Genomic DNA, 22732 nt, shown 5'->3' on the forward strand with positions numbered 1-22732 from the left:
AGTGTGGGCCCCGCCGCCAGCCCATACATCACCCCACCTCTCATTGATCGCTTATCCATCAGGAACCAGCTTTCCACGCGCAAGCCCCTTGACGTGGAGGAATTATGGATCTGCTCCACGGGGAAACATAATAATCGCTGGTTGCTTTCTCCTACTCATAGATCCAAAAGGAGGGGGGAGGGAGAGACAAGGAAGGGCCAGGAGCCATTTTTCACTTGGATAAAAGTTTAGCCCCCCCCAAAAAGCCTCCTCCGGCGGTAGAAGGACCCCAGGACTCAAGAGACTTGAATCCCTACCTATTATTACTGCTTGTATATTTTAGACAAGCTATTTCCCCCTCTGATCCTTTTCTCTTGTTTCCTCATCTATAAAATGGCGCTCCAGGTCAAGCCCCTTCCAGCTCCACGTTGTATGTTCTAAGACCATTTTTGCCTCCATGTTCCAGAAATGGCTTCCCATTTTCTATGTTCCAAGACATCTTCTGGCTCTCACTTTGGGTTCCAACGGGCCATTCCCTGTTCTAAAGTCCCCTCCAGCTCTGACGCTGACATTCCCTGTTCTCAGGTCCCTCCCAGCTCTCACCCCAAAGCTTCCCAACGCAACCCTCTGAGGTCTGGCCAGCCCAGAACACCGCAGGGCAATCACTTCTCTCGGCCTCGATACCTTGACTATCGATGTAACCAAAACTACATTTGCACAGTTGACCTATTTTGAGCTTGTGGTCTCCTAACACCCTCAGAGCTTTTTTGGGTGAACCACTAACCACAATGTTCTCATAATCTAAGCAGAAGGTTTTACGTTTATTCTGATTAAATTTAACTTACAAGGCCAAAACTCAACCTTCTAGCCCGTCGGGATCGTTTTAGATTCTGACCCTAACATCCAACAAGTCAGTTATATATCTTAACTCGGGGACGCATGGCATTATTGGGATGGGGGAGTATTAAATTATAAGTTCCATAAATGCCAACAAAGACAACACAAAACAAAAGTCGAAGCTCACACAAAACGTTTAGTCTTTTAACAAGGCAAAAAAAACCCTAAATAATTCAACAAGCAAAAAAACAGCCATTATCTGTTCGTTCATATTTTGATTTTCAAGTCTTAGACAAAGTGTTAGTGCAGAAATGGGGACGGATCCCCGGGGCGCTCCACCGGAGACCTCCCGTCCATCTGCCAACGAATCATCCATGACTATTCTGCGGCTCTGACCATTCAAGCGAGCCCCTCAAACTACCCAAAAATCCGGTCCCCTTTCCCACGCTCAGAACTGCACAAGAGACTTCATCAAGGGCTTTGCTAAAATCCAGGGGAACCACATCTCTGTCTACCAGTCTAGTAACCCCTGAATGAGAGCTCACTGAAAGGAGTGGGGTGCAAATGCAAGGAGGATATTGAAAAGTCATACAAATTATAGATAGCGCTCAGACAGTGCGCAAGGCAGATCCGGGCGGAGCATGAGAGAAGATTCAAAGAAGGATGAAAAAGCTCCCCTGGTTTCTCTGGTCTTTGTTTCAGTCGTTAGAAGAGAAAATGTCAGAGATAGGAGGACCTTAGAACAGGGGATGTCAGAGATAGAAGGGAACTTGGAAGAGGGGATGTCAGAGATAGAAGGGACTTTAGAACAGGGGATGTCAGAGACAGAAGGGACCTTAGAACAGGGGATGTCAGAGACAGAAGGGACTTTAGAACAGGGGATGTCAGAGACAGAAGGGACTTTAGAACAGGGGATGTCAGAGACAGAAGGGACCTTAGAACAGGGGATGTCAGAGACAGAAGGGACTTTAGAACAGGGGATGTCAGAGACAGAAGGGACCTTAGAACAGGGGATGTCAGAGACAGAAGGGACTTTAGAACAGGGGATGTCAGAGACAGAAGGGACTTTAGAACAGGGGATGTCAGAGACAGAAGGGACCTTAGAACAGGGGATGTCAGAGACAGAAGGGACTTTAGAACAGGTTATGTCAGAGACAGAAGGGACCTTAGAACAGGGGATGTCAGAGACAGAAGGGACCTTAGAACAGGGGATGTCAGAGACAGAAGGGACCTTAGAACAGGGGATGTCAGAGACAGAAGGGACTTTAGAACAGGGGATGTCAGAGACAGAAGGGACCTTAGAACAGGGGATGTCAGAGACAGAAGGGACCTTAGAACAGGGGATGTCAGAGATAGAAGGGACCTTAGAACAGGGGATGTCAGAGATAGAAGGGACCTTAGAACAGGGGATGTCAGAGATAGAAGGGACCTTAGAAAAGGGGATGTCAGAGACAGAAGGGACTTTAGAACAGGGGATGTCAGAGACAGAAGGGACCTTAGAACAGGGGATGTCAGAGACAGAAGGGACCTTAGAACAGGGGATGTCAGAGATAGAAGGGACCTTAGAACAGGGGATGTCAGAGACAGAAGGGACCTTAGAACAGGGAATGTCAGAGATAGAAGGGAACTTGGAAGAGGGGATGTCAGAGACAGAAGGGACCTTAGAACAGGGAATGTCAGAGATAGAAGGGACCTTAGAACAGGGGATGTCAGAGACAGAAGGGACCTTAGAACAGGGGATGTCAAAGATAGAAGGGAACTTGGAACAGGGGATGTCAGAGACAGAAGGGACCTTACAACAGGGGATGTCAGAGATAGAAGGGAACTTAGAACAGGGGATGTCAGAGCTGGGAAGGGCTTTAGAATGGGAAATGTCAGAGTCAGAAAAAAAATCTTAGAACAGGGAATGTCAGAGCTGGGAAGGGCTTTAGAACGGGGAATGTCATAATCAGAAAAAAATCTTAGAACAGGGAATGTCAGAGCTGGGAAAGGCTTTAGAACAGGGAATGTCAGAGATAGAAGGGACCTTAGAACAGGGAATGTCAGGGCTGGGAAGGGCTTTAGAACAGGGGATGTCAGAGATAGAAGGGAACTTGGAACAGGGGATGTCAGGGCTGGGAAGGGCTTTAGAATGGGGAATGTCAGAATCAGAAAAAAATCTTAGAACAGGGAATCTTAGAGCTGGGAAGGGCATTAGAACAGGGAATGTCAGAGATAGAAGAGACCTTAGAACAGGGAATATTCTAAAGCTGGAAAGGCCTTAGAACATAAATTGTCAGTATTGGGAAGGGCCTTAAAACATGAACTGTCAGAGCTGGGAAGGGCTTTAGAACAGGGAATATCAGAGCTTATAATGGAAGATGTCAAAGATCAAAAGGAACTTTAGAGCTACAGATCCTACAGAAAAGGAAACCGAGTCTCAGAAAGAAGTAACAGGTTCTAAGTCACGTCCAGTTGGTGACAGAGGCAGGTCTCTGAATTTCCCAGCTCCAGATCGATGCTCCTGTTTTATTTACATCCTTGCCTCTAAGCTAGGACACGAGGGAAATTCATTTCCACCTCAGAGGCTGGGACGCCTGCTGTTCTCTCTGGCTCAATTTCTCCCTGCCTCCTCCAAGAACATCATATCGGGCCGTTCCAGGAGGACTTGTTTACGCCATTGGTTTTATGGCTGCTCTCCCTGCCTGGGGAGGACAAGCCTGATCCGGTTCCTTCCCTCTTTCGCGGGAGGACTGATGTGGGTTGTGGGGGCTTGTCCAGAGCCGACGCTCGGCGCCTCCCATCCTGGTTAGCAAGTTATAAATATGAGAATCCTGCTGCCCATCCTCCCACCCCGAGGAGAACTGCTCCAAACTCAGCGCGCTGTCAGAACAGGCGATCGTGTCCATGTGAGTCGGCTCCAGCTGTCAGAGGAAGCTCTGCGAGAAAAGGTTCCAGTGAAGCCTTTCCATGCCTGTAAATGTTGTCACGAATGTGCTAATGAGCAAGAAGCCGATGTCTGTGAGTTCCCTGGAGATGAGAGAGAGAGAGAGACAGAGAGAGAGAGAGAGAGAGACAGAGAGAGAGAGAGAGAGACAGAGAGACAGAGACAGAGAGAGAGAGAGACAGAGACAGAGACAGAGAAACAGAGACAGAGACACAGAGAGAGAGACAGAGACAGAGAGAGAGACAGAGAGACAGAGAGAGAAAGAGAGAAAGAAGAGAGAGAGGAAGAGGGAGAGAGAGAGAGAGAGAGAGAGAGAGAGAGAGAGAGAGAGAGAGGAAAGAGAGAGAAGAGAGAAGAAAAAAAAGAGAAAAAGAAAAAGTCAGATCAGCAGCTGCCCATGGACATGAGTTAAATCCCAGACAGAGCATCCCAGAGATCATCCCTTTTCCCTTCTGAAGCTTTTAGAATTTTAGAACTGGAAAGAGAACTAAATCATCTATCATAGAATGCTAGATTTAATGGTGGAGAGGAATTTCCAAATCAACCTTGCTTGGCCAGAGAGGTCAAATGAGTCACCAAGGTCACACAGCTGCTAAGTGGAAGAGCCAAGCTTCAGATTCAGAGGTCCTCCCTCTACCTAAATCCCGAGCACTCTTCTCATTTGGTAGAGAAGGAGAGGGAGAGGCAAGAAACAGACAAACAGAGAGATGTGTGAGAGAGAGAGACACACACAGAGACAGAGAGACAGAGAGAGAGAGACAGAGAGAGAGACAGAGACAGAGAGACAGAGAGACAGAGAGAGACACAGAGAGAGAGATTTTAAAAAAGAAAAGTTTGTACCTAATAAACCTAAGAGCCCCAAAGTACCCCCATTCAGTCTGGATTCATGGTATTATTGAGGTATTTTTACATTCAGATTCATGGTTCATGAGCCCCCATCCATGTTTCCTTTACCAAACTAAACCAAAGGACCATTCATCCCAAGGAAAGACATTTCATGAAATAGAATAACAAGATAAGGACAGAAAATTGAAAAAAGGTTTAAATGCTCTTGACATTCCTTCCCAGCACCCACACGTCTCACAAGTTACTCCCATCTCCTAATTAATCATTCATCTTCCCAACCTAAAAGGAGAGGAAAATAGCCATAATTCATTGAAGGGTACGAGGAAAATCTGTCACAGGTTGAGGGAAGGAACTACAGGGAGAGGAAAAACTCTAGAGTTCTTGGCACATGGAGGAGACACTTTGGAAACTATAAATGGCCACTTTTGCTTTCATCATCAAGGCACAAAACAATGAAGATCAGAAATATATACAACAATAAAATCATTAGGCAACAGTGTTGATTGTTAGAATTATTATTATTATTATTACCTATCTCTTTCCCTTTTTTAAGGAAATTTGCTATGATCCATCATCTCATATTCAGAATCTAGAAATAGCCCTTTGGATGAGGTTCTGTAATTTCAAAAGGCACAAAGATAATGCTAAAGATCTTATTTTATGGAAACAAAATATGGGTTTTAAAGACAGAAGAACATGCTAAAAAAAAATACAGCTTAATGACAGCAAAAATATCCATTGTAGCTACAAAATTAAAATACTGTTTCCTTACATTTATAGAATTTCTCTGCACTTTACTGTATATTATCTCAAGGGGCCCAGGAGTCCCGGGATGCAGATAGCTCCAGTATTATCACCTCCATTTCATGAGTGAGGAAAAAAAGACGCAGAGTTGCCAAACAACCCTCGGTCTGGCAGTTGTTTGCGCCCCGGAGGCTAAGCAAGGGTTTCCAAAAATATCCTGTGTTCACCCAAGCTGAACCTGACCAAAGAGCAGATGGATGTGAGAATCCTTCAGTCTTTTTTTTTTTTTTAGTTTCTAACTCTCTCTTTCTCTCCTGCCCCCTCCCACCCACTGAGAAGGCAAAAAATACAATACCCATTATAAAGAGGAAATCAAGCGAGCAAAACAGCCTGCTGGCTGTTCCCCCAACATGGAAGACAATCTTTCAGCTGGGGCCATTTTCTCTAACTATCTCACCGTTCCTGAACTGCTCTCCCTCTGACTACTGACCTTCCCGGCTTCCTTCTACAGGAAGATTTCCCTGAACCTCCTTAATTCCATCGTCTTCCCCCCATTTTTTATTTACCCTGTCTGTGGTTCATTTTGTATATATGTTTGCTTTTTGTCTCTGCCGTTAGATTGTAAGCTCCTTGAGAACAAGAATTATTTTTTGCCTCGTTTTATAATGAAGATATTAAAAGATATATCTTCATTATATATCATTTTATATATATAAATTTATCATTTATATATATATCATTATATATATGCATTAATGCAGTGCCTGGTATACAGTTGGTGCTTATTATATGTTGATTTAGTTGATTTTTAATTATATCACCCTAGGATTTCAAAGTAGAAAATACCTTGGAGGATCTAGCAGACCCCCCATGTTCAAGATGGATTCGTTGGGACCCGGAGAGGATAAGTTTTTGACTAAGATCACACACTAAGCAACACCAGGGGAATCCCTCTAAATCTCTAAACTCTGTGTTCTTTCATATCTAACACTTGAGAGACATCCATACTCTGAGATTTCCAAACTCAGATTTCCAATTCTAGCAATTGTTATGCTGAAGAGTCAAGGAGTAATGATAATAATAACAACTGTAATATCATAGACAGTATAAAATAGAGAGGACAGAAGACCAGCCTTGAAGGCAAAAAGCCCTGAGTTCTAGGACCTGACATAGACTGGCTACATGGATCCAGGTTAGTCACTTCACTTCCCAATGAACTTTATCTGAGACCATAAGTTATAGATGCCTAGTGAAGCAGCGAAGGGAGGTTTCCATACTGGGAGTTTCTCATGCTATTGAAACAGCAGGTCCAGGCAATGATAAGAAGGAGAAATGGCTTGCTAAGATTTGCAAATCTTGACTGATACAATTCTGTGAAGGAAACAAATCAGATATTATTATCCCATTTTGCAGATGAGGAAACTGAGGCAGAGAGAGGAACAGTGACTTGTCCACTGTAGCCACATAGGTACTTAAGTGACTAAGGGAGAATTTGAACTCAGTTCTCTCCTAACTCCCTAATTCACAGACATAAAAATAACAATAATGATAATAAAAAGAATAAAGGACAACGTGTCAGACATTACATTAAGTTCTTTACAATTGTTATCTCTGCCAAGAAGAGGCCCAGAATGGGAGCTGCCTCCCAGGCTAAGCTGCATTAAAGCCAGGATCCCAGGGGAAAGGATCTGAAGGCTCAGGGGGACAGTCCCCTTAGAGCTCCCTCCCCCAAGGCGACCCGATGGACAGAAAACAGCACAGAAAACATGTGAGCAAACAAAGATAAGGAAGAACGAGGTCTTTCTCCAACAAATTTTAGCTTTGCGCAGCTCAGACATTCAAATGAACTAACTTAATTTCATGCCATATGCAAATCTTTACCAGCTGCCAGCTCTGTAATCACAGGAGATTTAATGTAATAACTAAACAAGGGCAACAGCACCACAAAGCCCGGCTCCGAGAGAGTCCGTTTATTGGGGGTTTTATGTTCTGGGAAGTCACAAAGTGGCCGCCATTTATGGAGGACATCTGGGGAGGGAGATGTGCCCAAATGCCCGCCGCCTCCTTGTTAGATGTCTACAGAGATAATAAATAACAGCTAATGACAGGAACAACCGTTACTCACCAGAAATACATCATTTACCCATGAAGTCTCCCTCTGGACGCAACAGCTGCTCTTCGATTGTTGGGGTCCAGCTCCACCGACCATCTGGTGGAAGGGACTCGTGACTGCTCTCCCCCGAGGTGGGCTTCAAGCGGGATCTCAGGAACGACCCCACTGGGCAGGAGTCACGTAAGCTGGAGTAGATAAAAATGGATCTTTCGGTCTCTTGTCGTCCCTCGCTTCTTGCTGGGATGTGCTGGGACCCTTGGAATCGGAACACAGGCCCAGCTCCCGGAGGCGGGTTCTGACACCCAACAGAACACAGGGTCCTTGGTAAGCCCCGGGCTCTACCTCCACTTATATCTCCCACCTTCCCCAGTTGGGTCACTCCCACCAAGAGTCCAAACCAGCTTCTGAGCCTTTGTGTCTGTGTGAACTTGGGTAATAATAATAATAACAAATAAATACAATATAGGAATAATATAATTATAATAAGTAATAACTGACATTTATACAGCACCTATTATGTGCCTGCCACTCGGCTAAGTCGTTTACAATTATTATCTTTTTTGATTCTCACAGCAACCCTGCAAGTCAAGTACAGTTTCTACAACGAGGAAACTAAAGCAAAGAGGACTAAGTGATTTGCCCAGATTCACACAGCTAGTAAGAGTTGGATTTGAACTCAAGATTTCCTGATTTTAGGCCCTGTAACATTCCCTCCCTGCTTACACAAACCACATGACTTCCCTGGGTCCCCTTTTCTTGCTGGTAAAATGAGAAGATGTCTCAGATTGGCGAAGATGACAGGAAAAGATAATGATAAATGTTGGAGGGGATGTGGAAAAACTGGGACACTGACACATTGTTGGTGGAGTTGTGAATGGATCCAACCATTCTGGAGAGCAATTTGGAACTACACCCAAAGGGCTATCAAACTGGGCATAATCAATATTTTCTGTTTATTCCAACTCCAACTCATTGGTAGCGAAATAATCTACATCTATCCCCCAGAAGAAATCCTCAAACTCCCAGAAATTCCATTCCCTTGAGAGAAAAAATGAACGAAAATCTATTTGCCCCTTTGACCTAGAAGATGTCTTTACTGGGCCTGAATCTCAAAGAGATCATAACAAAGAGGGAAAGGACCCACATGTGCAAAAATGTTTGTGGCAGCCTTTTTTGTAGTGGTGAGGAACTGGAAATGAGTGGATGCCCATCAGTTGGGGAATGGCTGAATAAGGTGTATGAAGGTTATGGAATATTATTGTTGTATAAGAAATAATCAGCAGGATGATTTCAGAAAAGCCTGGAAAGACTTTCATCAGCTGATGCTGAGGAAAACAAGCAGAACCCAAAGTACATCGAATCACAATGTGCCATGATCAGTAATGAAGACTTGGTTCCTCTCAGTGGTTCAGTGATCCAAAACAATCCCAGTAGACTTTGGACAGAAAATGCCCTCTGCATCCAGAAAAAAAAAAAAAACTAAGGAAACTGAAGGTAAATCAACACATGCTATGGTCTCTTCTTTTTTATTTTTTCCTTCTTTTCTCTCCCATGGTTTTTTCCCTTTTGCTCTTTTTCTTTCCCGACATGATTCATAAGGCAATGTATATTAATAGAGAAATACATTTTTAAAAAAGAATTGTGAATGATTTAGCTATTCTCAGCAATACAATGATCCAGGACAATCCCAGAGGACTAATGATGAAGCACACTATCCACCTCCAGAGAAAGAACAGAATCGTTGAATAGAGATTGCTATTTTTCACTTTCTTTTATGCAAGTCTTCTTGTGCAAAATGACTAATATGGAAATATTTTACAGGATCGCGCACGTATGACCTATATCTGATTGCTTACCCTCTCAGAGAGAGGGGATGGAAGAAGGAAAGGGGGGAATAGAATTTAGAACTCAAAACTTTAAATAAAAATGGGAAAAATCAGAAAAATAGAGATTTCCCCGCATTTTCAGGCCAGGGATCAGAATTGCCTTGGAGGTTTTTGTCCCATTTTGGTCTGACTCAATAGTATTTCAAATTCAGATCCCAGGTCACTTTCCATCATCCTTTGTCATCATCTGAAATGGAGAAACAGTAACAACCCCGTCGCTTTGGCCTTGGCCGGACCACAGTATCATGGATGGCTCTGAGCGCCATGTTTTAGGAGAGATATTGACCAGCTATCGAGTGACTGGAGGAGAAGTCAATACCAGTTTCAAAGAACTCTTCCATAAGGAAAAAAAAATCCATCTTTATTTTTCACTAACTGAATTTAGCATTCCCTTCAATTACTTAAAAGCAGAGAAAGGGGTCCACAGGCTTTGCTAGGTTGTCAAAGGGGTCCCCAAAAGGTTAAGAACCTATCATTTAGATGAGGGCTCCCAGACTGGTTTGAGGATCAATATAATAGAGATATTTCCATATTTACCTGTTGATCCATTTAATCAAACACCCTCAAAATATGACCTACTGGACATCCATCAATAAGCATTTATTAAGTGCTTACTGTGTGATGGGCACTAAAGTGCTGGGAATACAAAGTAAGACATGATCAGCTGTGGCCTTCAGGGGTTACTGAAAACAAACTTTGACCTCTCTGGCTACTGGCTGAGCCTAGACACCAGACCATGATTCATCTCTACACTCCATCCAGCCATCTACTTAGCCCTTCTCCCCATCAACTTGCTCTCCCCCTTTTTGACCCATCCAGAACAAAATTCCTTTCCCTGGCCGCTGCCTTTTCCATTTAGAATATAGGCTCGTGGGCTTTTATTTCTCTTTTGATCTGACTTTGCTTGTGCAGTGTGACAAATATGGAAGTACGTTTCAAAGAGTAGCACAAGTTTAACCTATATAAGATTGCTTGCTTTCTGAGGGAGGGAGGAAGATGGGAGAGAGAGAGAGAGAGAGAGATTGGGAATGCAAAGTTTTGCAAAAGTGAATGTTGAGGGGCAGCTAGGGGACACAGTGGGTAGAGCACTAGCCCTGAAGTCAGCAGGACCTGAGTTCAAATCTGGTCTCAGACACTTAACACTTCCTAGCTGTGTGACTTTGGGCAAGTCACTTAACTCCAATTGCCTCAGCCAAAAAAAAAAAAAATAGATGATAGGAAAAGATAATGATAAATGTTGGAGGGAATGTGGAAAAACTGGGACACTAATACATTGTTAGTGGAACTGTGAACAGATCCAATCGTTCTGGAGAACAATTTGGAATGTTGAAATTATCTTTGCATGTATTTGGGAAAACAAAATACTATTAAAAATTTAAAATAAATAATTTTAATAGAACATGAGCTCCTTGAGGACAGGGATTTTTTAATTGTATAGCTTAGTATAGTACCTGGTATATAATAAATTTTTTTCCAATCATTCATCCTAATGGATTCAATCCAATCAATTCAGCCTAATGGGCAATCATATGCCCATAAGTATCCAGAAGAATCATGCTTTTGATGAACCTGTACTTTCAAGTCTAGAGACAGATTCAGGAGAGGTAAGAGTTAAAACAGAAATTAAGGTCACGAAAAAAATACACTTTTGGGGAGGGAGAAGGGAGGCAGTGCTGGGAAAGGAAGGTTTATCAGCTGCTGTTGTGAAATTCCCTTCCCCAAACTCCAATGAGATGATATAGATAATGCATCTGTAAGGGCAGCTGGTAGGAACCCCTGTTTTAGAAACGTCCAGATACCCCTTATCCTAGGCCATGAGAACAAGTCCAATACTTATTAAGTGAGCCATGGGGTGGCTCCCCATGGAAGCATCCCAAGCTTCCTTCCTGCCTTCTTTACCCTCTCAACCAACAGAGCACAGATTTGGACATGGCGGCCACAATTTGTCCCCCTCCTGCCCTAAAACCCCTGAAAGTACCCAACCCACCACCGGTTCACAGCAATCCTTGTTAGTGATTGTACTGATTCATCCTGGAAGGGACCAAAATGACATCAATACACTGGGTCCAGGTTCGGCATCCCACAGTGGGACTTGGACCTGCAGGGGCTCAGGTTGGGCACCAATAGTCCATGGGATGCTCAGGAATGAAGGCGTCTCTGAATCTGCACGTCTCCCATTTCTTTGGAGCTGCTACAATTCTGCCATAGCCAGTGTTCCGAGGCAACTGTAGCATGCTACTGCTTCTCACAAACACTACGGCTCCGTTTTGCACAGACGATGGGCGTTAGTCCTGAAATGAAATCCACAATTCCCAGAAGCACCAGGAAAAGTTGTGATAAATGCACCAGTATATCAGATACAGAACCTGCCCTGTCACAGACAACAGAACAAGCACTTTGCACATTTTCTCATTTGATCTTGATTATTATTATTATTATTATTATTATTTATTGTAGCTTTTTATTGACAAAACATGCGTGGGGAATTTTTCAGCATTGATCCTTGCAAACACTTCTGTTCCAACCTTTCCTCTCCTTTCCCCACGCCCTTCCCTAGATGGCAGTTGGTCCCATACATGTTAAATATGTTAAAGTATATGTTAAATACTATATATATAGATATAGATATACATATTTGTGCAGTTATCTTGTTGCACAAGAAAAATCAGATTTAGAAAAAAGATAAAAATAACCTGAGAAGAAAAACAAAAATGCAAGCAAACAACAAAAAGAATGAGAATGCTATGTTTTGGTCCACTCATTTCCCATAGTTCTCTCTCTAGGTGTAGCTGGTTCTGTTCATGACTGAACAAGTGGAACTAATCTGGATTCTTTCATTGTTGAAGAGAGCCAGGTCCATCAGAATTCATCATCATATAGTATTGTCGTTGAAGTGTATTCTCTCATTTGATCTTTACAACAATCCTGAGATGTGGGTGCTATTACAGAGAAGGAAACTGAGGGAAACAGAGGTTTTAAAAAGCATATAATTAGGAAATGTCTGAGATCAAATGTGAACTCAGGATCTCCAGACTCCAGGCTGTCTTTTGTGTTTCCAGGACAAACTTAGCATACAAGCATCCATTTAGAAAGCATATGCTACTAAATGGCAGGGAAGAGCTAGAGACATCAATTCCTTCTTCAGCATCCAACCCTAAAGCTCCAGGCCCTGAAACTTATGGGACAGGAGGTTTTTGACTGGAGAAAAGTCTCCTTTGGGAGTGGGAGGGAAGATTATAACCATTTTCAAAGTCATCTGGAATTTTCTTGGTTTGCCATTTCCTTCTTCAGCTCATTTTGTAGATGACAAAACCAAGGCTAGTGTGATCGGAAACTGAAATGGATTATCTGAGGCACTAGCAAGATCTCTCACGTTGGAGATCTTCTGCCAAAGGTCCCATCCAGCCCTAAATCCTACATACCTAAGACCTAAAGTCTTCCAACCTTATATAACCGAAAAGAAGGCAAGAGAACAAGCATTTATTAAGGACACGGTGCCAGGCACTGTGCCAAGTCTTTACAAATATTACTTAATTTTAGCTCTTAAAAAGAGTGTTATTAAGTCCATTTTACAGTTGGAAAAGTTGAAGCAGACAGAAGTTGAATGACTTGCATAGGATCACCCAATCAATAAGTGATCCAGGCTGGATTTAGGCTCAAGGCTCAGGGCTCTTTAACCTTTGACCATCTTACAATCATTCTATTTCCCCCACCATGCTAGGAGCATATTTGGACCCAAGTAAAATATGTTGATTGATTGATGGATTGATTCCTGGAAAGATAAATCACAGCTGCAGAAGGAAAGAAAGAATAGCTCTGAGGACTTTCAGGAAAGTGCTAATCAACTGCTCCCAATCCCTGATGAGCTGCAATTTCCTAGGGAAGAAGGAGGATCGGAAGCTTTACCTGTGGCCATGATCTGAAAAACCTTTCCAAGCCAAGAAATGATATGGCCACTGCTGGGTCACTTTTTTAAGCTTTTAGAATGGGAGCTAGAAGGAACTCTTAGAACCCAGAATGTCAGAACAGAGAAACCTTAGAATAAAGAATTTCAGGGCTGGAAGGGTTCTTAGAACAGGGGATGTCAGAGCTGGGAGGGGCCTTAAAATAGGGGATGTCAGGGCTGGGAGGGAGCTTAGAAAAGGGGATGTCAGGGCTGGAAGGGGCCTTAGAACAGGGGTTGTCAGAGCTGGAAATCAGGCTTAAATGAGAAAATGAATGTAAGCATATTGCAGATCTCTAAGTATAATTATCATTATCATTATTATTATTAGCTTACAGTCACCAGGCCTCCAATGAATACTTTATTCCTTTCTAATCTATAGGGCAATGATGGGGTTGGAAGGGGAAGGGGAAGCAGTTCTGGTAGATGTTTAGCTTAAGCTTTAGAGATGGGAAAGAGAAATGTAAACAAAGATTTTTAAATGAAATCTACATTATTAACACCTTTTTAAGTCTAGACAATCAACAAAATAATTAATCAAGCCCTGATTTGTAGGGTTTGCTAATTTCTAAGTGAAGATGCTCAAACTGAAAAATGTAATCATCAAATCTCAGGAGTCCATTAGAGCTGGAGAGAACTGGTCCCAGCATACCAAAGGGATCTTAGTGGGAGCAGCTAGGTGAACAGTTCCTAGTTGTGTGACCCTGGGCAAGTCACTTGACCCCAATTGCTTCAGCAAAAAAAAAGGGGGGGGGGGAATCTTAGTTAGAACCAAGGAAGTCATAGATTTAAAGGACCTCAGAGATTTAGGTCAGTGTTTTTATTTTACAGAAGAGACAGCTAAGGATCTAATTTAGTGGAGCCCATGGAAGTTTGAAGGAATAGAAAGAAGAAAAATCAAGAAATTTAGGAATCAACAAAAATGATAAAAAATTGATGGAGAATAGTCAGGTTAGAGAGTTCATGTGAGCATAACTCATTAAAGCTCATAGCATTTTTCTCACAACAAATCCATGAGATACAGAGTATAAAAGCTAAAAATATGACAATTTTGAATGAAAACACATTATAGAGTTTTCCTATTTTGCACTTCTGGTTTCAGAAGAGAAATATACTTAAAACTAAGAGACTGGAAATTTCAGATCCTTACTCTGCTGCTTACTGTGTGATCGTGAACAAGGCAGAGCTCTCGGACTTAAACTTCATCTTCTACAAAATGAGTCTCTTGAATTAAACAATCTCTCTTTTTAATTATATTTAATTTTTTTAATTAACAAAGTTATTTTTCTCTCTGATTCATCTCTCCACTATTTTAAAAAATAAAAAAATCCCTTGCCACACATATACATAAGTAAGTAAAATAACTACATTAGCCATGTCCAAGAAGCCTTTCTCATTCTGGACCCTAAGTCTGTCCTGTCTCTCTGTGTATCTCCATCTCTTTCTCTCTATCTCTGTTCCACTTTTTATCTCTGTCTCTCTGTCTGGGCAATAGAGGGTGACTCTCTGGGCTCCTTGAGCTTCTCCGGGTTTACTTATTTCCACCCACCTGGGAAAACTTGGGGAGTTAGAAGCTGTAGACAAACTAAGGTTAGTGAGGGAAGGCAGATCCTCTCAGGAAAAAAAAACTAGCCCATCTACTACAGTCATGCTCCACTATTTCAAAGGATTCCAAATCTCATGGGTGCTAGCCTGCACAGGGTATAGATCCCAAAGCAGGCAAGTGTTCCCAGCCCGGGCACTTCCTCTCCCTGCCCAACCATGAATCCTCTGACACCCTCATGGTGGACTGACCTTTGGGGGCTCGTGGGCAACAACGTAGGTTTCAGACTGTCCATCTGTTAGCCTCACATTCTCTACATGAGAAGACCACTTCCTCTGCCAAGCATGTATGTACATCCTCTTTCCCTCTCTGCCTCTCTCCCTCTTTCTCTTCCTCTTACTCTTCCTTTTTGTTTCTCTCTGTCTCTGTCTCTGTCTCTGTCTCTCTCTGACTCTCTCAGTTTCTGTGTCTTCTGTTTCTGTCTCTCTATCTCTGTGTTTCTGTCTCTCTGTGTGTCTCTGTCTCTCTGCCTATCTCTGTCTCTCTCTCTGTCTATCTCTGTCTCTCTCTGACTCTGTCCATTTCTGTGTCTTCTGTTTCTGTCTCTCTATCTCTGTGTTTTTGTCTCTCTGTGTGTCTCTGTCTCTCTCTGTCTCTCTGCCTATCTCTGTATCTCTCCATCTCTGTCTATCTCTATCTCTCTCTGACTCTGTCTATTTCTGTGTCTTCTGTTTCTGTCTCTCTATCTCTCTGTTTCTCTGTGTGTGTGTGTGTGTGTGTGTGTCTGTCTGTCTGTCTCTCTGCCTATCTCTGTCTCTTCTGTCTGTCTCACTTTCTATCCCTGTCTCTCTGTGTATCTGTCTCTCTGTGTGTATCTCTGTCTCTATTTCTATTTCTGTCTCTCTGTCTCTGTGTGTTTCTGCCTCCTTGTCTCTGTCTCTGTCTCTGTGTCTCTCTTCTTCTTCCTCTCTCTTCTCTCTCTCTCTCTCTCTGTCTCTCTTCCTCTCTCTCCCCCTCTCAATTCTTTTTTCTCTTTCTCTTCTTTCTCTCCCTTTCTCTCTTTTTGTCTCTTCACTCTCCCTCTCTCTCTTCCTCTCACTCTACCTCTGTGTGTGTCCTTTTTGTTTTTCTCTATCTGTCTCTCCATTTCACTCTCTGCTTCTCTTTCTATCTTTTAGTCCTCTGCCCCTCTCTGTCTCTGTCTCTTTCTCTTTAGCTCTCTCTGTCCTTCTGTCTCGCTTTGTCTCTTTTGTCTTTTTCTGTCTCTGTCTCTGCTTTATCTCTTTCTTCTCTCTCTTTTCCCTGCCTCCGTGCACTCATAAATTTCCAAATCATTCTGAACCTGCATTTGCTTGATATTTTATAGACATCCTCTAGTGTGTGACGAACTTTCCTCAGTCAATATAAAAATACTTCTATGAAACATAATTCCCATTTATCAAGGACTTTTTCTCCCTTAAAAGCTTTGATGGATTGAGACATACCTCATTGATGTATCACTTCCCTAAAATGGAGTATAGTGATTTGATTTACTCAATCACACTCTACCACCCTTACCTATCTAAATACTTTCTTAATAACTCACATTTCTATAGTACTTAAAGGTTTATGAGAACCCTGTAAGGAAGGCAATATAAGGGATCTTTATACTAGTTTTACACATCAATCAAATGTCACAGACATTTTGTGTGCCACAGATTTTTGTGAGAATGTTTTATACCGACCATACTACTGCAGTAAATATCCATTCCTAATAGCTAATTAAGTCTGGTTAATTGGTATGATAATTATGAAAAAGAAACATGCTGGAGGAGTTCATGAACTGTATAGCATTAGAAAGCCAGCCCCAATTCCTTCAGGCTATCCATAAAACAGTGAGGGAATGTAATAGCTGAACTCAGGAACCCAACTAGTCAGTTCAAGTGGGGGCTAGGAGAGTAAGCTCCAGAGTATATACTAGATGAACAATGACAACTCTTGGTTTAAAACAAATGGTTTCAATCATTTTAAATAAAGGATTTTCTATGTTTATACTTTTAAATAGATTTTTAACACTAACAAGTGCCATGCTTTGTCAAATACTTTTTTGTACATCTTTTTAAAAGGCTAATTTAATCTTTATTTTCATACAATTAATTACAATAATATTTTCCAAATATTGAAGCATTCTCATATCCTACAATGAATCCAACTTGGTCATGGTGAATTATTTTCTGAATATATTGCCATAATCTCCTTTTAAATTTTATTTAAAATTTTTATACAATATCCATTAGAGTGATACTGATTTAGAATTCTTTCTCTGTTTTGTCCCTCCCTGGTTTAAGTGTTGAGATCATATTTGTTATTTACTAATGAAATCTAATACAAGAAACGATTTCCTTATTTCTTACTTCAGTGTTCTTAATGATAGAGGGAGTATGATAACTTGGCCTCTAATGAAACCCTGAGCCTGACTACACCATTAACTCGGTCACATTGGCAAGTCATTTCCCCTCTTTGACACTCATTTTCTTCATTGGTAAAATGAGGAATTTGAAAGTCTGTAGAGTGCATTGGAAAACTACTATAGCTCAATCATTAATGTAATGTTATTATTCAACATTAAGCAAATCCTTTCCCTTCTTTCTAGTCTTTAGTTTCCTCCCCTAAAAGAAAAGGGAATCGGCTGCATTTGCCTATAAGTTCCTTCTAGCTCTAGGATTCTATTTTCTGTGATACCTGACAGTTTTGATATTTAATTTTCTAAGATCTCTTCCAGCTTTGAAATTTGTTGTTGTATGGATCAGATAAAATAATAATTGTAAAACACATAGTATCTAACATTTAGTAAGTCATATAATTGAATTATAATATATAAATAACATATGAATGTTATTATTATTATTATAATCAAGTGATATGATGGATGGATTTCAGAGGCGTGGGTTTTAATCCTGCCACAGATATATAATGTTTGTGTGATTCTGAGCAAGTCACATGACTCTAATTGGTGAAATTATAGCATATTTTCAGGAGCCCCATTTGCCAGATATAAGGCTAAGGTAACAAGAGATGAAAGGATATGCCCCTTTCAGACTTTAAGTGATGAAATTTGCTTGATATAAAGAGCTTAAGTGAATGCTCATTTGCATATGAAAGGACAAAGAAATTATCTAAGAGAGACACTAGGAATGTCCCTGGGATTGTCACAGTAAGAATTTGAAAATGGAGCTCTTGACCTCTTTCCTTTCACTCTCCTCCATCCATTCCTTCCCCCCGCCTCAACAATATCATCTTACAGATGAGGAAACTGAGGCTGGAGAAGAAAATGGTAAGTCACTGCAGTATTTTTGTCAAGAAAATCCCAAAAGGGTGACAAAGAATCTGACATGATTGAAATGACTCAACAACAAAAAGAACAAATGTTAATTTATTAATCTACAAACAACAACTTGGAGCAGAGGCAGAAGGAATAGTCTAAACAGGCAATTCAAAGACATTGCTTCCTGGGCAGAGAGAAGTTTGAGAAAGGAGAACTTGGAATCTTGTGTGGAAGCCAGTGATAGTTGTGTTCATGGCAGGCCCAGAACCAGTATCCTGCTGGTCCTAGAGAGATTCCTGTTCTTTCCAAGAGAGCATAACAATTGTAGCTCGTGTCTGGCCCCTGAGCCCAGTTCTTAGGAGCACGTCCAAAGTGCTATGGACTCAGTTTGCCATGTGGAAGAGTAGGGAGCCTGCTTCCAGGAGATTCGTGATAACATGCAATGGAAGGGCCTTTGAGAAACTTTGGGGTATACCTAGATGTTCTGTAACTGGTTCTGCTCTGATAAGCACATGGCAAACAGCAGCCCTTTAATTGGCTGTGGCTAAGCATGCAAAACACACTCGGCTTCCTCCCCTGTCTGGGTTTTTACTTCATCTCTGTGGCTGATTACTTCCTGGCAGATGGCACTCGGTGAAAGATAAGGCTGCCTTCTCCCCGTCTGTGGCTCAGTGATTACAGGCCCCGGTACTTTGCCTTAGGATTTGTTCTTTCCGTAAAGGAAGCAACGATTTTGTGTGGGCCAAAAGTTTAGCAAATGGAGCCATCAAAATCAAGAGTCATCCTCCATGCTGGATTTTTGCATCTCTGCCCTGAGGATGGAGAAGAATCCTTCTGGGATTTAGCCCACGAGAACAGAGACAAGGAACTTGTTGGACATCGATGCTAATTCTAGATATGAAGTGGGATCCATGATTTGTAGAGACAGCATCCAGTAGCCCCCCAAAATAAAGTGGAATAGGGGAGAATGTCTCTAAGGTGTTGGGGAGAAATATTTGTACTTCTATTTAAATAAACATTTCCTTATAAAAGCTTGTTATTGTTCGGTTGTGTCATTCTTTACGATCATTTGAGGTTTTCTTGGTAAAGATACTGGAGTAGCTCAGTTTACAAATAAGGAAACTGAGGCAAGCAGGGTAATGACTTGCCTAAAGTCACACAGCTGGTAAGTGTCTGAGGTCAGATTTGAACTCACTAAAATAAGTTTTCCTCCAATGCCATCTACCTACCCTCTATAAAACCTAATTGATATTGATTAAATTGAACAGGAACATTAGTCACTGGTGGTTAACAGTGGGGAGACACACCAGAATGAAAAAGAGGTTCAAGCTGAAGTTAGTAAGTCAGGATAATTTAAGTCCTGTCTCAATCACTTATCCTATCTCAGTTTTTTCAGCTGTAAAATGGGGATAATAACATTTGATTACAAAGTTCAAATGAGAATAGTATTTATACAGTAACTGGCACATAGTAGATGCTATAGAAATGTTCACTCCCATCCTCCACTCCAGTAAATTTCTGTTTCTTTTTGGTTCCAAATCTAGCATTCTGTATACACCATAATCACTTCTTAGTGCCTTTGTTTCCTAATTCATATGATCCTAGACAAGTCACTTAACCCTGTTTGCCTCAGTTTCCTCAACTGTAAAATGAGCTAAATAAGAAAATGGCCATATCTCTGCCAAGAAAACCCTAAATGGGGTCATGAAGAATCAGATACAACTTAAATGACTGAACAACAATAAAAAAAAAACAGCTAATAATTTTTTTACTATCCATGTCCCAGAGTTACTTTGAAATTTAACTGAGGTATAAAGGTTATGTTAATATGGGACTCCTGTCCCTGCCTCCCCTCAAGAAACCTCTGACCTTGTTGTTGTTGGGAAATAAGAATTTTTGCGGTCTCTTATTTTGATTTTTATCAGGCAGATAAATTCATTACCTCCATGCTTGCAAATCTCTAATGAGGAAGGAACAGAAACTTTTGGAAAAGCCCAGAAAGAGAGAGACAACTGAAGAGAGAGAAGAAATCCCTAGTGGTTTCACTACCAAGATTATTTCTCTAGGAGTAAGAGCGCCTTTCAAAGCTGCCCAAAGTCCCTAAAACCTCTCTGGAATGGGAGGCAATGTGGTGGAATGGGTATAGCTGTGGAGAACCAGAAAGATCTCAGTCTAAGCCTTTGTCAAACATTTACTGTGTGATAGTGAGAAAGTTACTTAACTGATGTCTGCCTTAGTTTCCTCATTTGTAAAAATTTTTAAAAAGCTCATTATGTCTTGTTTTGGTCAAACAAGATGGTGTGTGATGTTCTTCTTCATGCTAATAACGCCTTCCTTCACTCTATTATCACCAAATTAACCCCATCTTTAGTTTGTTTAGATTAGAAGCTCCTTGAGGGCAGGATTGTGTTTTGTTTCTTTCTCCCTCAGTTTCCTCAATTGTAAAAATAAAAAAAAAAGCTCATGATGTCTTGTTTTGGTCAAACAAGATGTTGTGTGTTGTTCTTTTTGGTGCTAATAACGCCTTCCCTCTGTCTATTATCACCAATTAACCCCATTTTTGGCTTGTTTAGACTGGAAGCTCCTTGAGGGCAGGATTATGTTTTGCTTCTTTTTGTATTCCCCCCCCCATTTAGCAAAGTGGATGCTAATAAATTCTTCTTGACTGACTTTTAAGCATTCAAGTTCTTTATAAATGTCGATTTTTATCGGCTTCGGGCTTGGATTATGTTTAAAGCATTTCCCGAGTATGTGAGACCCAGCCTCTGATGTCTGTCCAAAGCCACTTGGGGATTTTGCCCATTTAAATAAAGGGATGGTTATGGAGAGCTCTGTTCTCCATTGCTACCCAATACTCATGTTCTTTTCCACTCCTCTGGGTTACCATGGCGACAGAGCAATTCGACTAACACATTTTTGAGGCTATAAATGCATTTTAAAATCTGGCTTCAACTCTGATCACTATCTCCACCCACCTCCTTTCCATTCCCAGAAGCCTCTGTGGCCCCAGGACAGAATCTGAGCCGCCTGACTCCCAGGTGTGGACCAGACACAGCCAGGATGGCCACTAGGGAAGTACCCCAACCCAAGGTTACCATATCGAACCCTTTTTCTCAACAGATGAGAGAATCCTTGGGAAAAACTGGGAAGAAAGAGTGTAAATCACGGCTTTCTGGGCCAGTGGTTTCAGGTAATATCCAAAGCCACTCCTCAATCTTGTCTGACATATCCCCAGCCAAATTGGAAACTGGAGATGTCATCTCCAGCCTCCAAGCACTGCCATAAGCTGTCCCCCATGCCTGGTGCACACTACTATACGTGATTCCTCATTTCCACATGTCTTTCCTTTGAGACACAGAGAATGCAGCTATGACTATTTCTAGAAAACATCCCCTCATCGCCCCAGTGGTTAGCACTTTCTCCCATGTTAGATTAGCTTCTTTTACTGCTCCCTCTGTTTTTCATCATGCCCTACTATCACCCTAGAATCCAAGCTCCTTATTTCCAACCCTGCCCCTCATTTGACAGGATAGGAAACTGAGGCACAGCTCAATCAAGTCATAAATCCAGTAAGTGTCAAAGGCAGCCTTTGTGCCCTGCATTGAGGAATCCAAAGCCAAAAAAGAATCAATTTATCCTGTCCTCAATTTATCCAAGCAACGTGTACATAGCTAAGTAAATGGATGGAAAATCAGCATAAAACAAGTTCAAGAAGGGAGAGACAGAGAGGACTCACTGGGGGGACCAAGCCAGGCTTCCCGGAGGGGCTGAGTCTTGAAGGAAGCTAAAGGGATTGTGAGAAGAGAGGCAGAGAAAGCATTCCTGGAATGGACACGACCATGGGGAAAGGGAAAAGGGAAAGCATTTATTAAGCACCTATTGTGTGCTGAGCATTGCATTAAATAGTTTACAATTATTATCTCATTTGATGCTCACAGCCACCTTGGGAGGGAAGTGCCATGATTATTCTCATTTTACAATTCAGGAAACTGAGGCCAAAGTCAGACAGAGAGAAAGTCTCTGAGGGTGGATTTGAATTCAGGTCTTTCTGATTCCAGGTCCAGTACTCAAGCCACTGAGTACTTTCTCATGTGAAATCAGTCTAGATAGCTTCTTTCAAGAGGCTTTGAATGTCAGAGTTTAAATTTTGCTCTAACCTAGAGGAAGCCAATGAATTTTCTTTTCTTTTTTTCTGAGGCAATTGGGGCTAAGTGACTTGCCCAGGGTCTCACAGCCAGGAAGTGTTAAGTGTCTGAGACCGGATTTGAACTCAGATCCTCCCGACTTCAGGGCCTGTGCTCTACTCACTGAACCACCCAGCTGCCCCCAGTGAAATATTTTAAAGGGAATGACCCGGCCATTCTAGGAACATGATTTTGGCAGCTAAGCAGAGGATGGATTAAAAAAGGGAAGTTGGGAATAGAGAATGGGTGTTGTTGCAATAATGCAGGCAAGAGGCTTCTACAGCTGAATGTCTGTGGGGGAGAAGGGGGAAGGATCAAGAGGAAGAATGGACAGGACTTAGCAAGGGACTGGATATGGGGAATGGGGAAGGGGAAAGAGTCGATAATGAAGAACAAGCGTGAGAGGAGGATGTCCCGGACAGGATGG

The 22732-nt window shown here is 41.8% G+C and overlaps 1 protein-coding gene across 1 annotated transcript; it reads right to left on the minus strand.

Moving 5' to 3' along the window:
- Window positions 1-1377: 1377 nt before the first annotated feature.
- Window positions 1378-21219, minus strand: LOC127548622 (uncharacterized). The gene is made up of 3 exons (XM_051976112.1): window positions 21097-21219; window positions 2279-2940; window positions 1378-2245 (listed from the first exon to the last, which is right to left on the minus strand). Exons 1-3 carry the CDS (start codon window positions 21217-21219, stop codon window positions 1960-1962), a joined length of 1071 nt encoding a protein of 356 aa, XP_051832072.1. The 3' UTR covers window positions 1378-1959.
- Between the last annotated feature and the right edge of the window lie 1513 nt (window positions 21220-22732).

This window comes from Antechinus flavipes, chromosome 1, assembly GCF_016432865.1.
Source record: "Antechinus flavipes isolate AdamAnt ecotype Samford, QLD, Australia chromosome 1, AdamAnt_v2, whole genome shotgun sequence".
Lineage (NCBI taxonomy): Eukaryota > Metazoa > Chordata > Mammalia > Dasyuromorphia > Dasyuridae > Antechinus > Antechinus flavipes.

Excerpts from the sequence above, each read along its gene's own strand:
- LOC127548622 (XM_051976112.1), bottom strand. The coding sequence starts at position 21,219 with ATGGTAACCTTGGGTTGGGGTACTTCCCTAGTGGCCATCCTGGCTGTG. Across the intron at positions 2,941-21,096 it reads CTTCTGGGAATGGAAAGGAG|CCCTTCCCAGCCCTGACATC; the intron begins GTGGGTGGAGAT and ends CCCATTCTAAAG. Across the intron at positions 2,246-2,278 it reads CTGACATCCCCTGTTCTAAA|GTCCCTTCTATCTCTGACAT; the intron begins GTCCCTTCTGTC and ends CCCTTTTCTAAG.